The 16,654-nt window shown below is 44.6% G+C and overlaps 1 protein-coding gene across 1 annotated transcript in view; it reads right to left on the reverse strand.

Moving 5' to 3' along the window:
- Positions 1 to 16,654, reverse strand: part of CDH4 (cadherin 4) — a 479,348-nt gene that overhangs the window by 18,809 nt on the left and 443,885 nt on the right. Inside the window, exons 8-9 of the mRNA XM_009643736.2 lie at positions 5,061 to 5,246; positions 837 to 1,090 (exon numbers count right to left, since the gene is read on the reverse strand). Of these exons, the coding sequence (XP_009642031.1) occupies positions 837 to 1,090; positions 5,061 to 5,246 (440 nt within the window). The remainder of the gene's footprint in view (positions 1 to 836; positions 1,091 to 5,060; positions 5,247 to 16,654) is intronic.

Below are 16,654 nucleotides of genomic sequence, written 5' to 3' on the forward strand. Positions count from 1 at the left end.
AAGAAGCTAATGGGGAGGACAGGGTTAGCAGTGAATGGAAAGGGCAAGTTGGAACAAACCTGGCAGAGTGGGCACGGGCTGCTGGGTGCTTTGTATGGATGGGCATTGGTCAGATAAAGACCAAATCCCAATGGCATCTACATGGGTGTTTGACTGCTTGGGCAATTTTTAACATCTTAAAAGGCTGTTCAGCAGCTGTTTGTAACCAAGCAAGCCTTGCTCTGAACGGGCTGACAGCTCCTCTCACACGGCCCTTTAAGCCAGGTTGAACCTAAATCCTCTAGAAGCAACACAAGACATGATTAAAAATCCCAGTTATTCCCTTTGGAAGTCTAGCCCTAGACCTTTCCGTGCCTCAGTTTCCCCCCTGTAAAACAGAAACAACAAAGCTGCCTTTTCTTAAACTGCTGTGTTTACAAAGTGCATGAACAACAGCGGTCAAAGCATCCCTGACCGAGGCAGAGACAAAACACGCAGTACAACGCAGCCCTGACCTCTGTCTTTGGAACAACACAGGGACCCCATGCCATTGACTGCTTGCATCTGAAGCTGCAAACTGCCCCTCTGCAAGCCAACAACACAGGATCCACCTCTCTCTGCCCTCCTGGACCCAGATGCTTGGAGTACGGCTTACCTGGAGCAGGGAGGACTGCGAGTTTACAAGCTTGCAAGATATTCTGCAAGCCCTCAACTGAGGGTGCCAGTCCCTGCCAAGCATTTTACTCATATCACGCCAGTTAGTTTGTGAATTAGCTTTTAGCTGCTTTGCTCCCCGAAATTCTGCAGCTGAAATCCCCTGCCCGTACACGTGCTCACCGGCCTGCCTGGTCTCCCACCTTACTGCCTGCTGCATGAAGCGATCAGGATCCACCGCTGAAAACGTCGTCAGGACTGTCCCCGTAGGCACCCCTTCCTCCAGCCTGATCAACTTGTGGTTTGTTGGGAAATACGGTGCTTCGTTGACATCTGTGACCGAAATGGTGACTCCTGCTGTTGACTGGAAGGACATCTGGATGCCACTGGCCAAGGGAGCTTGGTTTGATACCATCACTGTCAGCATGAAAGCTCTGTTCATCTCGTAGTCGACTGCCTAAAACAAACAAACAAGCAAATATAGAGCCAAGCAGAGAATATAAATTCTACCTTCTGGCTGAAAGCTGCAAGATTTAGAAGGCAGACGATACCAAAGTCATTGCCTCATCTCGTTTCCTCCTGAGCTTAGTCCTTTCGAAGGTGTAAATCCAGACCAGCTTCAATCCAGCGGAGGATTTGGCCTTCAAGTATTTGGAGGGTCAAATAGCTAAGAAACCCACTCAAAGCAAAAATTGCAAACAGCAAGGAGGATTTGCCCTGTGTTTTGTTCCAACGCTAAGTGGTTTCCAAAAAAAACACCTGCCTGTGTTAGTTGAGCATTGAATGAACAAATTCACCCCTGTTAAGAGGGACAGGGCAGGTACTTAACAGTGCTATTGCATTTAAGACTGCTGACTAAGTAAGCAGGATGGTCTATACGGACTCATGAGCCTGAAGTGCTCTTAATTTTTCCTCTTAGGTCAGCTTATAAGCAAAGATGGAGCCGCAAGGAACAACGCTTGGTCCGGTGAATCAGGCGATCCTTCCAGTGGGACCTCGTGCCCAATGTCCCGTGTCTCCTGAGGGTGCCTGCACGCTCCCATGGATGCACTATGCTGTTGGGTGGCCACAGATCTCTTTTCAACACGTACATGAAGACAGTGAGTCTCAGGAGCCAGAAGGAGTGAAAAGCCTTTGCTGGCACAACTGACTGAACCGCAGTATAATAATAATAATTTCTAAACCATCCCACTAATTATTATGAGGGAAGTCGCTAATCATCTGCCAGGGAGGCTTGAGTTATGCAGGATCACACCTCTGCTTGTTAAGAAATGCTTTGCTGTAATTTATGAATTTATAAGCGTAACCGTTCTCCCTAATACCTTCTCCAGCGCTGAGTCTGCAAAGCGTACTCTCACGGTGTAAAATGCCACAGTTGCATTGACTTTCGGTAGAGCTGTGCTGATTTACATCAGCAAGATCTGGCCTCCGTGTTCTGTTTAAACCCCGGTATTGTCAGGAGAGAAATCAAATCATAGGAGGCTACACGAGAGAAACAAATTTCAGGGGCAAAAGGTAGAACAGCAGAATCTCTATTCGATTGAAGTGCAAATGTTCCTATTGCTAAATGGTTTCCTGACAGGCAGGGCCAACATTTAATAAATAAAAGGAAGCATAAAGATTCCCAGTACACCCACCAGCACTGACTCATGGACTTGTACCGCATTCAAAGAAGACGCATGGTAAAAGTTCCCATTTAAACACTTTTCAAGGCCTTGAAACAATTTGACTAATGCATCGTCTCAATTTCTTTTCACTCCCCTCTAATTTATATTCCTCCAGACTACTTTTTTTTTTTTTATTATTTTTTTCTGCTGGCCTGTTTGCTAACCTTGCCCACAGCCAGCCTGCACCTCCCTCCCCGCAGGGGCTCAGGTGGAGCCGGGGGGCGATTTGAGCAGCTCCAGGGGGGAACCAATGCAGGAAACCACCGGGCTCCTGCCCTTCTCTGCGCTGTTTCGGTGGCTGCCGTAGCCCGGGTGCAAACCCCTTTGCAGCCATGGGGAGTTACGTACAAGCGGCTTCAAAGAGTCATGTGAAAACCCAGCCACGTAGAGTCCGTAAATAAAAGGTTCATTACCTGACAATTTTTTTACCTGTGTTTTCAACCTACACCAGGGATCAAACCAGCAAGAGACTGCTCCTGCACCATGAAGAACAAGCTCTGACTGGCCACCCAGTTTGATGTGCACACATTCCCCAAACATTTAAGCATATTCACTTATTAACAGAGAACAAAATATTTCAAAGAAGAAGGTGGAATCCTAAGAGTCCTCCCTTCTTCACCATGAAAATTTAATCACAAGCAATTTCACTCCTTCTCCTTGCTGAAAATACACCAAAAAGCCTCCCGACTTGATCAGGGTAAGAAACTCTGGGCGCCCAGGAGGATCAGGTGAGGTTACACAGTGAAGACATTCATTGCAATTTCAAGCTTTGAGCTCAGCTGGAGAAGATGGGATTTTCATGTGGTTCTTTGCATTGTGACGGCTGTGGGTTACCGAACAGCGGAAAGCCAATGCCAGCGTCAACGGTGTCTTGACAAATCTGCCCTGCTTTTTGCCTGCAAGTTCTGAATAAGGGGTGGTTCATTATGCGGGAGTCCTTGTGCAGCGGTGATGATCATGTAAATCCCCTGTTGTTCACTTTGATGTGCCTTTAAACTACAGTCGTGACACTTTCCTAGATGAAGAGGAAATGCTCCTCCCCTGCTCGCAGTGAAAACCTTGGCATTCCAATTTCAGACTGGCTGCTGATGTCAATGGAAGTCAAACTGATGCATTTTCCTTTGTTGAATGTCTTCTGCTTAAGCAGAAAATATATACATACGGATACGTGTATACTTATATACATATATGCATCCATATACACAGACACACGTGTCTAGAACTCCTGCTAAGCTTGAAGAGGTTTTGTAACGTTGCACCAGATAAGGCTGTCAGCCGTCCTGACAGAGCAATAAATAAAAGGACCCTGCTGAAATACCATCTAGCAGGTAAGGTGATGTCTCCCTTAAAGTTTCAGCAAAGTGGCATCTGCAGACACACACACACATAGCCCAAGGGTCAGAGAACAGGACGAGCTCACAAGCTCACACGTTCCTACCAGCGTAACCTCATTGGCATTTCACTGATGTCATTTTTCCTAATACCCAAACTGTAAGTATTAGGAATGACTGCACCGTATTAGCTACAAGCGAGCGGGGCTTTTTTTTTCAACACGGAGCTATTCTTAAATCACGTTGCTCTTTAAACATCACTGTTTCATCCTAGGTTTTTGATTAAAACTTTTTGTTAGAGGAGGACAGACTTATCAAACGATGCAGGCTTTGTCCATCACAGCATGTTATCCTTTTCAGGTGCAGTGCACGGTGCGTGTCGTGCAAGCTACAGATCACAGGAGCCTACTCGTGACGCCTTCACTTTTTTGGTAGTCAGACGGAGCATCTATAGGCATCTTATCTGGGAAAAGATTCAGTGAATGCTGAATGGATCCGGTTATGTTCTGACTGTGTGTAATGACTGCAGAAGCATTCGCTGCCTGGGCTGCTGGCCCCAGTAACTGAATGGGAAGCAAACGCTCAAATGAAAATAAAGTCACGTTCTTTGGAGTCAAGGAGGGAAACACAATTTGGTACTTGCTGCAGATACCTTGAGGGTTCCTGCTCTTCTAACGCTGAAGGCAACGGATGGAGGAAAGAAGGGATGGTGGCTATTTACAGTCTTATTTCTTAGTCTCTTTGGCCAAGACCCCCTGCTGATCTAACCTTGGCTTTCACTTGATTGGAGCTATTTTGAGCTGAGGATGTGGCCCATCCCGTGCATTTATTGCTTGATACGAGGAAAAGGAAAATTTCTCCAACTTTTTTCTGCCAAGCAACTCATTCAGAGGAAAACCTCTCCTTTCCTTCTGCAACCAGGAAATTCACTGCTCCTGAGATCCCTCCTGCACTCCCTGCATTCAAGATCACTTGACTGATCCCCTGCAGTGAAATGCTACCCCTGAAAATCACAACTAATGGGGGAGTTTTCTGGCTCAGAAAAGAGAAGGTACAGCCTCTGCCCCAATGGGCCAGGCCGGGCAGGGCTGCACAGCCTGGGCTCCGTTCTCTCTTGCAGCACTCAAGAAGCTTAGGAGGAGCAGGACACGGAGGTCAGACTTGGATGCTGAGGAGAGCCTTCAGCAGGTAAGACTTTACGAAAGCTTACGGTGGGCTAGGCTGAGCTGGGAAACCCAGAACCAGTGGCACATGCCTGAAGTAAAAGTATTGAGGGCTTCTGCATGGAGAGAGACAGGAAACAACAGCTTTGAGCATAGACATTCCCAGGTAGAGAAGGCAGGAAATAACTGCAGGCTCCTGGCAAAACTTGTGGCCTTAGCAAGCTGAAAGGGTAACAAACATGGACACGCTTTGGCTTCCCCCTTACCTTCACGACGGTTACCATGCCTTCGTTGGTGACGGGGTCTGTCCGGATGGTGAAATGGCCAGAGGGGTCGCCGCTGATAATGCGGTAGATAGCATTCCAGTTGGGGGAGTGAGGCTGGTCCCGGTCCATCACCGTCAGATTTGCCACCACAACCTCCACTCTGTTCTCAGGAACTTCTCCTGAATACTGCAGATAAAAGACAGGACCGGTCACGGTGGGAGCTTTCTGTTGGTCCTCACAGCTACCTCTCCTCTCCCCTATATCAGCACGTTGACTAGGGATCAGTCCCACAAAGAGGACCTCGGGGTTGTACGTTACGACCAACACAACCCTTCCTCACTTCCGCTTTTCCTGTTTTTTTCTTTGACTATTTTTCCAAACCTTTCCAAGTCTAGTCTCACCTCTCAGCCCAAAGGAGAACAAACCCACCATCACCCAGCCACTGCCCAAGTTTCAGCGAATGCTTGAAGAAGACGAACAAAAAATATTCCTGATAGTCTCGTTCTGTTACAGCAATCAGAGAGTTAATTGGCAACACTGGGCAAAAATGGCAGCTAAAATGTGCAGATTTTAGGGTGACTACGTCCCTTTAACCTGAGGTATTTTGCCTCTCTCAGATTTCAGTGATGGCATTTTACTGCTTCTTCAGTGACTTTATTGCATTTTCTCTCTTGCTTGCCCTTGATCTGATTTCGCCTCATTATTTAAAGTGTTTCTTGTGATTTTGCCACAGCCTTTCCTGGTGCTTAATTCTCTCATTGAGCACTGATTTACATGGAGCATGTCCAGTTCAGGCATATCCTGATGCGTTTGCTCCATTCTTTCCTGCTTTCCAGTCCTCGATTTATCATGGGGCTGATCAGGGATCCTGGCCTGTGAATACCTCCGGTGGTTGGGGCTCAAAAGCTGCCAGTAAGACACATTCCCAAATTTTCAACTGCCCTCATCTCTCAGCATCGCCTATTAGCAGTACTTGCAAATCAACACTCTGATTGACATATGGCAAATTAAACACTGGGGAAATGATGGGAGCGGCTGGCTCCGAGTCCGCAACTGAATCCTGGCCCCAAACTGCAGGAGCACTTCTGAAAATCTGGCCTTTGGTGTGCACAAATGCCAGGTTATGTAAATGATAATAAATCATTCCTTTGTTAGCACAAGAGTCCCCTTCCACTCCTAACCCATACCCATCCATTGGAGTCTTTCAGTTATGTGCGTTTATATTCAGGATATATTATTCCACCACTGACAGCAGAAATATTCAATCTGCCTTATGTTAATGTAAATTTAAATTTGCCCTTTAGTGGTATCCTGAATGGCATTTTGCCCTCTTTTCTGTTATGCACCTGTCCTAAACAAGTTTTCGTTAGTGAATGCAGATGGCATCTCTTTCCAGCCATGCTGAGTGGTGGGGAAGAGCAGTGGGAAGCTGCAGGGTAATTCTAGTTCCCGTACATGCTACAGCTCTTCTCTTTTCTTTATTTGCCATGGTTTTACTCATTTTTTACTCCCCCTTGCCTAATTTGGAATCTCTGCAGCACACAGCTTAAGCAGGGGAAATATATGGAAATTTATCAAAAGCCTCTTGAAAAATCCATTAGATTATGTCACACGTACACTCCTATTATCAACCTTGTCTGAAACCTGCTCAAAAGAACTCAAGGAGATTAGTTAAGCAGGATCGTCTCTTCCTAAATCCACCCCAGTTATTGCCCATTACATTAAATTAACGTTGTATGGCATGCCAGTGATGACAAGCTGATGAGCCCCAATCTCTTTTAGGGGATGGCTGCACTGCTAACACCAAGGTATCGCATTGTAATTTCAAAGGAGTTTATAAGCACTTTGTGCAACCATCTCAAATCTTTGACCTAGGACCACAGTTTTTCATCCGTTACTACCAGGCTTATGCCTTGCAGAACCAAACAGAATTAACTCATCAAGAGCAAGCCATCAGTGGTATTGAGGACATTTAAGAGGGCCAGTCCTACAGGTTGCTGAACATCTCTGGTACCCCGTAACCCAGCTGCTGCCCAGGGAGCTTGGGTTACATGGAAAAATCCCACACAATCGCCAACAGATTTTACAGCAGCTTCTGTAAAAGCCATCACAACATCCGTTTTCGGCCCGTAGTGATAAAGTTTACTATGAGACATATTTTAAAAATATGAGGGATATAAAAAATTATAAATACACAAGCACATCTCAATATAAAGCCTGGAGGAAGATTATGACAGTCTATAAAGCTTTTCCATTAGGGTAAAAATCGCAATGCGCTGCATATACTGAGCAATCCAGAAGTTCATCCAGCTGTTGTTGATACCTCTTAGGTAGAGATAGGGAATGATCAGTCCCATGCAGCACCGAGGGTGGGTGTTGTCTATTACGCTTATAAAGCCAAATATTTTTCTGGTGAGAGTAGGGTACAAACACAGGAATCAAAGGAGCCATCCAAAGCTATTCAGGTTAAGTAGCAAATCTTGGAGAGACGCACCAAGAAGAACAGAACAATTTTCATCAGCTACAGATCAGCAGCTACCGGGAATCCAAACCGGAGCCCGTCTTTCCTCCTTCTAACACTCCCCCACTATCATTATTATAAGTAAATGCTGCAATGTGTGTTGTCCACAATTGTCTTTACCTTTAATAACATTAAGCAATGACATTAAATTACATCTGCTAAAGGAAGGAGCAGCTCAAAGCGACCCACACTTCCTTAATGTCATTCCCTCCCTACCCTGGAGTAATTTAGGATAACGAGCAATGCCATCTTTCACCGGGCTGCTTTGCAGCATTCCCTGTGCTGTAAGTTCCCTTTCATAAGATTACAATTGATTTTCAAACAGCGAAGCACGTCTATTCAAACAAGGTAAAACAATGGGCAACGGAGGAGCTGCTGAAGTAAACATAAGATTGATAAAGCAGTGCATGACCTATGCTTGTAGCATTTACTCATATTGCCCTGTAATTCATTTAGCTTCACTTTCAATTGTTGCATCTGAAGTCCTTAATTTCCAGAGTGCTTTTTTTTTTTGAAGACCATTCACAAGGATTTCTACGGCTGATTGTTACCCACTCTGCTTCCCTTCTGAGAGAGGGATTTGTTCTGAACCTGGCATGTTCTGAAATCCTTAAATTCTGTAGGGTCTTTTTTCTTCCCCTCCCAGAAAAGCCTGTGCTGGCAAAAGTCCTTCTCTCCTTCCTCTAGAGCTGGCCCATGTGAAGTCACATCTTGTGGAAAAGGTAATAATTCATTCTGATTTTCAGGTTGCATCAGATTATGCTAAAATTGGTTAATCCCAGAGTTTGTCTTTTGTCTCGCTTGGTACCTGACAGCATATATACACGCAGACAAATATCGCTCCGGAGGAGAAAGGGTTTGATGTGGGGGGGACAAATGAGGGGTTCACACAGTGACTTGACTTTGTGCAATAAATCTGGAGCCTGGGCAGAGAAGACACGCACAGCAGAGTAAAACCAATTAGCTCACTGCAGCCACTCCTAGGGAGGTGTGGAATTGAGATGGATGAATACAAAGATAATTATTCAGGCTTCCTTCTAAAGGGAATTCCTTTTTTCCAATAGTCTTACTTTGTTTTCTAGCTGGTTTTGCTAAAAAGCTGTGAAAGCAATGGCTTGTTCACACGGATGTCTGCGGGAAAGCTTTTTGTGTTGTCTCCAAGACCTGCTAATGACGACACACTTGTTCCAGGCAGAAGTAGGGCTGAATTGCCGAGAGAAATTATGAGTATTTTATGACCTATAGCAATGGATTAACTTAGAAGAATGAGGGCATCTCAGTCCTCTTATACTCTGAGCCCTCCCCCTGACAGCTATGACTGCCGCAAAGTGCCGCATCTTCTCTCTAGGTCCCCTTGGTCGAGAGAAGCCAAAATGAGCGTGAGCGAGCACGCGTGTGCATGTGGCGTGGGGTGTCCCACCCCTCACCACCTTCTGCTGCTCTAGGTACGGGGCGACGCACAGCCGGGGGGCCCGGCACGCAGGGGGCTGCGCTGGCCCACGCGGGCACCCAGTCTCAGTACCAACCCACAGCTCCTCCACGCTTAAGGGCACGATCCCAACCCAATGCTGGCATGCGAGCCAACTGTTTACCTTTTGCACACGGTATTTAACAAAGACGCTTGAATAGCGGGCAAATTAATAAACAACTGCGGTCTGGTTGCAGCAATCTGTGTAAGACGAAAATCTCCTAATAAATCATTAATTGTGATGTGCCTGCTCAGCTGCAGCGCGGAAACAAGCAAATGCCATCCTAATTGATTGCTTCTTATTCCATCTTTATAGGCCTGCATTTTTTATTGTGAGGGTTGAATAAGCCCAGAGGTGTAAAAAACCTCTAGATTGTACTCTGTGTATCTGCCAACTTGATATTTAGATCAATAATCCTCTTTTTTTCCCCCTACTCCTACTACTGGTAATTTAGCAGTCTAATTGCTGTTTTCTTAAGCCTTACTATCAATTCCCTGACCTTTAATTTCCAATATTGTTTGCTGTACTACGTCTGCAAGTTATCCTACCCCCTCTACACCATACAGGTCAGACTTGAGCATCAGCTCCTGTGACAGCCAAACAGCGACCTCCACGTTCTCGCTCCACCGCTGCTGCCGTTACGCAGCAGCGACCACAAGCCTGCGCCAATCTCCACAAAATCTCCATGAAGCCAACCATATTTTGTGTGCAAATCAGATTTTGAGATGCTCATTCCTTAATCACGTTTTATTAAAGAACTACTCACTCTGGTGTGGTCTCGAATGATGATGATCACCCCCTAAGTACTGATGTGCTCGCTTTTTTTCTGAGGCAGCCCACGGTACCTTGCTCTGTGTTACACCAGCCAGCAACCCCTACGTACGTCTCTTTGCTGTTGGTTTTTCAGGCTCATGCCCACAACATCCCCTGCACTGCAGCATCCCTGCTTCAGCTTCACGCTCACTTGGATCTACTCCACAGTCCATCCACGTATGCATATCATACTTCAGACTAGTTCTATGCCATGTGGCAAATGCTTCCCAAAACATTATCTATAAAGCCCAACGCACTCTTGCCAGCTCGCAGTTTTGCTCCACTGGTACGAGGCCCAGCTGTCACGGTGCTCATTCAGAAATGAATTGCTCGGGCTGCAGGCACTGGCTCTCGCGGTCGGGCAGGAGTCAGCCTTGCCCAGCCGAGCAGAGGGAAGTGCATGACAACTAGCTCCCCAACTTTTAAAGGATGCTTTGGAAGTCCTGCCTTCATCTTCAGTGGTTTGCGCTATCTCTTCTCCCTGGTACCAAGTGATAGGATGTGTGGGAATGGTTCAAAGCTGCGCCAGGGGAGGTTCAGGCTGGACACTAGGTAGCATTTCTTTACCGAGACGGTGGTCAAACACTGTAACAGGCTTCCTAGAGAGGTGGTTGATGCCCCAAGCCTGTCAGTGTTTAAGAGGCATTTGGACAATGCCATTTAATAGCATCCTTTAACTTGGTCAGCCCTGAATTGGTCAAGTAGTTGGACTTGTGATCATTGTAGGTCCCTTCCAACTGAAATATTCTATTCTATTCTATTCTATTCTATTCTATTCTATTCTATTCTATTCTATTCTATTCTATCCTATCCTATCCTATCCTATCCTATTCCGTCCTGTCCTATTCCATTCTAAAATGCCTCACCTGCCTGCAAAAGAGCTCTCACAGCTCTACGCATGGTGTGGTGGAGCCAGACCACCCACTTGTTTATTGGGAGATTCTACAAGGAATGATGAACGATGTTCAGTGTGGTCCTAATGTGCTGGTTTCACTTTTGCTGGATGAACTTGAAAAACAACAGCATGCCCTGAACTTTTGCCCTTCGAAAGCTGATCTTACGATGGGGTGCAGACAACATCTGTGTTCCTGCAGCCGACGGCAGCCACCGGCTTTATACTTTGTCTTCACTGGTGTTATTTTTCAAAATCTCAAGTAATGACCGGTTTTGGATTAAATTACAAGGTTCACTATTTGAATATGAAGACAAAGCAGGACGGAGGAGAAGAAAGCAATACCCTTCCTTTCAGAAGCAGCAGAAGAAAACCCTCTCATTTCAGACTCTCTGGTGTGAGGAAGGAACGTGCAGGTTTCACCTTGGCTCAGACTCTTAAGAGTACTTGCCAAGAGTTCAGAGACAAGAGCACATAATAGTAAAAGGATATTAAAAAAAAGTTTGCATGTCTGACAATGAGCACTAATTTTTTTTCATTATCAGATGTTACACTCTTGTGACAGTATGAAAAGATGCCACAGAAATGATGACACAAGACACTATTCTGCTGCAAGATAACCATTTCCAGATAAATGTATCTTATGAAACGAGGTTCGAAGTTTGCACAGAAATTTAGATATTTTATAAAAATGCATTACAACACAAAGGAGCTTTTTACGACATTCATATGAAAGGTTTAAAAAGAGATTAAAATTATGTCCTTGGAAAGGCACATAGCCTTGTTAAGGAAAAAAAATTCTACATTAACCCCGTGTAGGAAAGTTGTACTTTATCTGTTATTTCAAAGGCTATAAAGAACCACTTTAATCAACCTACTTGACTTTGGGGACTTGCACGTCTCACTGAAACTCAAGAAATCTGGCATAGTGTGGTTTCCAGAACACAAAAGCCTTTAATCTGTAACCCAGCACTCTTGTACATTCAAATCCTGATACTATCTCCTTGTTAGGAAGAAAAACTGTGAATTTATCCAAAATGGGATCTCATCTCATCTAAATGATGTAGCCTTTGCAACAGTGACCTTTAACAATGGTTATACTCAACAATAAAAGATTTTATCTCGGGAGCCAGTGGAAACAGTGTATGTTAAAATTCTGATCTGATAGCACAGCCTTTTTATTTTCCAGTTTTAGAGAAGAATCCTTTGAACATTTCATTTGCTCTCTTGTCTAACATACCTTTGTTTCTTGCCCACAGAATGAACAGCAGGAAAAGGTTAGCTGATACCTTTCTGCAGACTATTTGATTGTCAGGTGTAATTAGCAATGCTATCTTTTAAATGGAGGCATAGATTTTAAAACAGCTGGAACTGCCTACAAAGCCCCATTCTTAAAAAAAAATTATAATTTATATACATACATTTATATAATAAAGCATTCTTGCACAGATACATCATTGCTTTACAATGGTTGACAGCTGCAGAACTAAAGGCTGACTTGCCCATGTCTCCCACAGCAGTTGTAGAGCTGGTGCTGGAGCCATGTCCTGCCCTCCACCGCCTGCGTTGGGGCAGGATCCTGAGAACATCACTAATTCATGTGTTACTTGATAAATCCAGTAGGTCAGCCTGGATTAGTCTATCGATCTCCCCAGTGCATTGCCATGTATCCCTGTGATCCCCACTGAGCTACTGAGATGGAAAAGCTCCCAGACGGGAAGGCTGGAGGAGAACTGTGTGCTGGGGATGAGCTGGATCACCAGCACGGCTCCTCCCCAGGCTCTGCACCACGTTGGCTTCAACTGAGGAACCTGAACAGGTTTGTACGGCTGGGGAAAAACAGGCCAGAAGAACAATTACACTGTTGTAAAGCTAGACCATCTCAAAGGCTTGATACGTTGACCTCCCTGAATTGCCAAAGCAGTGCTGGCATCCTGCATCTCACCCAGCACGGCAGGAGGAGAGCTTTCCAACCTGCAGACTGCGTCGCTCGCCCTCACTCTCTAAAATAACCATCACCCTTAAAAGAGGGTGAAAGGAATTCATTCATTGGAATGGCAAGCCTCAAATTTCTTCCTCTTTCTTCCAAGTGCAAAGTAGCAAATACCTGCGCTGTTTTGAACAAAACTTCAAAAACCTATTTTTCCTGATTTACGCGTAAACCAGGCTAACAAAAACTGTGTGGCAGAGTTCAGCTACTAAGTGAGCAAAACCTACTCCACAGGTCTGACTTTGCATTTCTTGGTGAGATGGGTACAGAGGAGGATGTTTCAATTCAGGCACCTGTAATAAAGTTTCATAAAGAAAGGCCTTAAGCTGGTAAGTCTGGTTTAGGATTTTCTTATTAACTGCCCACTTCTCATAATGACTTTTTAATTTAATTTTTTTTCAGATTTTAAGGCATATAAAAGCTGCTCATGTGCCTTTGGGATCTGAAGATGGGTATTTGGGAAAGGGAGAATTTTAAGAGTACTGAAACTGATTTTTTTATGTACACTATAATCCTAGTATGGAGATTTTTAACAAGTTTCCTGTGCAGCACAGCTCAGCCAGTCTGCATGCTGACTCCAGCTCAAATCTCCTCTGCACTGCAATTGAAATCACTGTTGTCTCCAAATTAGTCTCAGAATTAGCACACAGGGGGATTTATTTTTTTCTTTATGACTAGGTTTGAACACCACAATCAGGTGCTGGAAAACCCACAAGGTCTGGTCATGAACTGGACAGAGCATCCTTGTAGGAGAAAGGCATTGAAACGTGTTTTATTGTAAAAGTGCTACTACTGTGGTTTAAAGATCTGATTTTCTGAGCTGGTGCCACGATGGCCAATTTTTTTATGTCCTTACCGCTGCGTAAAACATAACGGCAACGCCCGTCAGTGGGGTGAGAGCTTCCACCCACGGGGAGATTTGTGTGCCCCCACCTGCTCCCCGGTGCTGTGGTTTCTATGGGAAGGGAATCAGGAGCGGGGGATGCATCTCCCTTGCAGGGGTTGCTGAAGAGCCCCTCTGGTTTGCAGTCAAACCCAAGAGGGTTCAGCTCTAGCACGGCCACAAAGCAAGGAGAGGAAACCTGCCCTTCTGAAATCACCTTCCGATGGAGTCCCTAAAACCACAGAAGAGACCTTTAAAGGTCACCTAGTCCAACCCCCCGCAATGAGCAGAGGCATCTTCAACCGGGTCAAAATCTGGCATTAGAGAAAAATGCATGCCCACCTGCTTACGGGAGTTCAGAGCATGGAACGAAGCCTAAATTAAATGCTGTGTAATTCATCGGACTTGCCATGAAGAAGATGCTTCCAGCTGAAATTTTGTTTACACCAGGGAAGTCAAAGCACATGTAGCGGAAAAGAGAAATGCAGTGAAAAATAGGAGGATACCGGGTCAAAGAAAAGAGGGAGTCGCCATATACTCACAAATTTAGGAAGGAAAATGCTTTTATTTATTCTCTGTTATTTTCTGGCAATTAAAACACGTTACTGCACTAAGCTGACCAGTTTGAAAAACTCTACCATGCTCAAAAAACCTACATGAAACCTTTTAACCGTCCTCTCTGACTTTAACTCTGGCTGTTCTCTGTGTTCTGACCCTTTCTTCTACAACTGGGAAGTGTGAAGACATCCTGGACAGTTAGAAATATTCGATAAAACTCACAGCACTACCAAATCCTTTGCTAAATCTCTTTTTTTTTTTTTTCCCTAGTATGTCACTGAAGATTTCATAAGTGAAGTGTGCTTAATGAAATTCCAGATATATATCCTCTTAAAATGACATCCCTTGAAAGCAACTGTTTTTAAGGCAACAGAATGTTGAAGAATTAAAAATCTGCCGACCCGAGGAAGTTAGTCAACTTCAGAAGGGGATTTGCTTCAGTGCCTTGCAATAATGGACTTACAAAATGTATTTAAATTTGTCAGCCTTGCATCAGTGCCTGAGATGCTGTGTACTTTTAAGATAATGAAATAATCCACTACAAATGAGTATTTGCCTGGGACATCTGGCCACCGTGGCGATGTACCTGCCAGGGCTGTGTGGACCTCCTGCCTAAGCAGGGACCCCCTGGATGGTGCTGGGTGTCTACACCTAGGCAACTGAATTGTGCCCTCCAAGGCCAGGTCTGGGCTCAGGAGGAGAATTAGGCTATTTAAGATGTACCCAAAAGCAGAGAAGGGCACATAATCTAGAAAAAAAAAATCATTCAAATTTGAGAGAAACACTACAGACAGATGAATTTTAGATAAGAAATGCTGGTGTGGGTAGATATGTGAGATATGGGGGAGCATTAATGCCTGATTTCTCCTTGAAATTTTAGCTTGGCTGACACACCAGAGATTATGGGAGCGGTGCCTAATCCCCACACACGGATCAGGTGGTGGAGACCAGGGGGGCTTCCATCATGGCACATCACACAGAAAGAAGGGTATTTCCTTGTAGATGTTTCCTTTGACTACAGAGATTTTGTCAGCGACACCTGGCTGTGTCACACCTCGTTGCGCACGCACAGCTCACGCTTTCTGGCACCTCTTTCTCACCGGACAATTCCTCCACGTCACTACGGCAGGCATGGTGTGGGGATGAGGTCTACAGCTTCTCCCTCCAGATCCCCCCCACATTAAACAGGGAAGGAGAAGTAGTCCCTGGGAAATGAGGCATCACGCCAGGCGATACAGCACCACCAGATGTTGCAAATGAAACTGCTCACGACAAATGGGTTACGGAGAGCGATAGCTGGTAGGTGCTGTCATACCGCATGGGTTGGGGGTGGTCTTGCTGGTGTGCAGATATCATCTGTGCTTGGATAATATGAACCCAACTGCATAAACCAGCAAAACAGCAGGCTAGAAGATCCAATGTCAAACCAAATGATTACATACCACTATGATGCTGCTGATGGATATGCACATGCCACTCAACCCCATTAACGACAGCTACCCACAAGCACTGTAAAGAAAGGAGAGCATTGCGCTGTACATCAACGAGGTATGCGGGCACGGAGGCTGTGCTGGAGCTCCTGGATTTCAACCGCTTCCGTGGTGAGAAGCAGGGCACGAGCATCATTGTGGGCTCTACCTCCCGTGCAGCGCTGTAGCTCTAATTGGCTGTGATTGCACTCTCTAGCATCGAGAGAGGTTATATTATTCTTGCTTTTACAGCAAGCAGTACATGTGTCCAATTTGAGTGAGACCAATAGAGTATTTTTTTTATATTCCCCCTCTTTTTTTTTTTTTTTTTTGGTTTTTTTTTTTTGGTGACAGAAAATTGAAATCTGTAATGAAACTACCGCTCCCATTTTTTAAATCACTGGTCTTTGGCAATTTTAAACTCCGAGGTCTGAAAAATTCATTACTACTAACTTCCATCAAGGGTGTTCCTGAAACCAAAATTACTTAATCAACTCAATTTAGCTTCTTGTGTAGACCTAATTCAGAAAAACTTTATCTTCTTGAATTGTTATTGCAATTCATTTCCCCCCCTTCTTTTTCTGCAGCAGACGACATTTCAGTAATTAGATATTTTATAAAAATGAGTTATTCATTCAGGATAGCTTCACTTTTATATTTGATTAATCATATTACCACTGAGGTCTGGGTTTTGTCTCCAAGGAAAGTTTAATGACCTCATTTTAATCCTTCTTTTAACCACCAGGCAGGTATCAATGAAGAGAAATAAAATTATCTTCTTTTTTTCTTTTTCTCTCTCTCTTTTTTTTTTTGTTTTTTTTTTTTTTTGTTTTTCAATCTCAAGATTACATTTGATGTTTTTTCTGTGTGACTGACCCATTTACAAGGAAGAATCTAGCTGATTCCAATTAGGTTCAGGACAGAATCAGGCTAAACAGAGCCTTGAACGGTGCCTTAATAACTAATGCTCAGAGTAATGGAGAGGAACCAGAACTGTTT

This window comes from Egretta garzetta, unplaced genomic scaffold (assembly GCF_000687185.1).
Source record: "Egretta garzetta isolate BGI_Z169 unplaced genomic scaffold, ASM68718v1 scaffold158, whole genome shotgun sequence".
Taxonomy (NCBI): domain Eukaryota; kingdom Metazoa; phylum Chordata; class Aves; order Pelecaniformes; family Ardeidae; genus Egretta; species Egretta garzetta.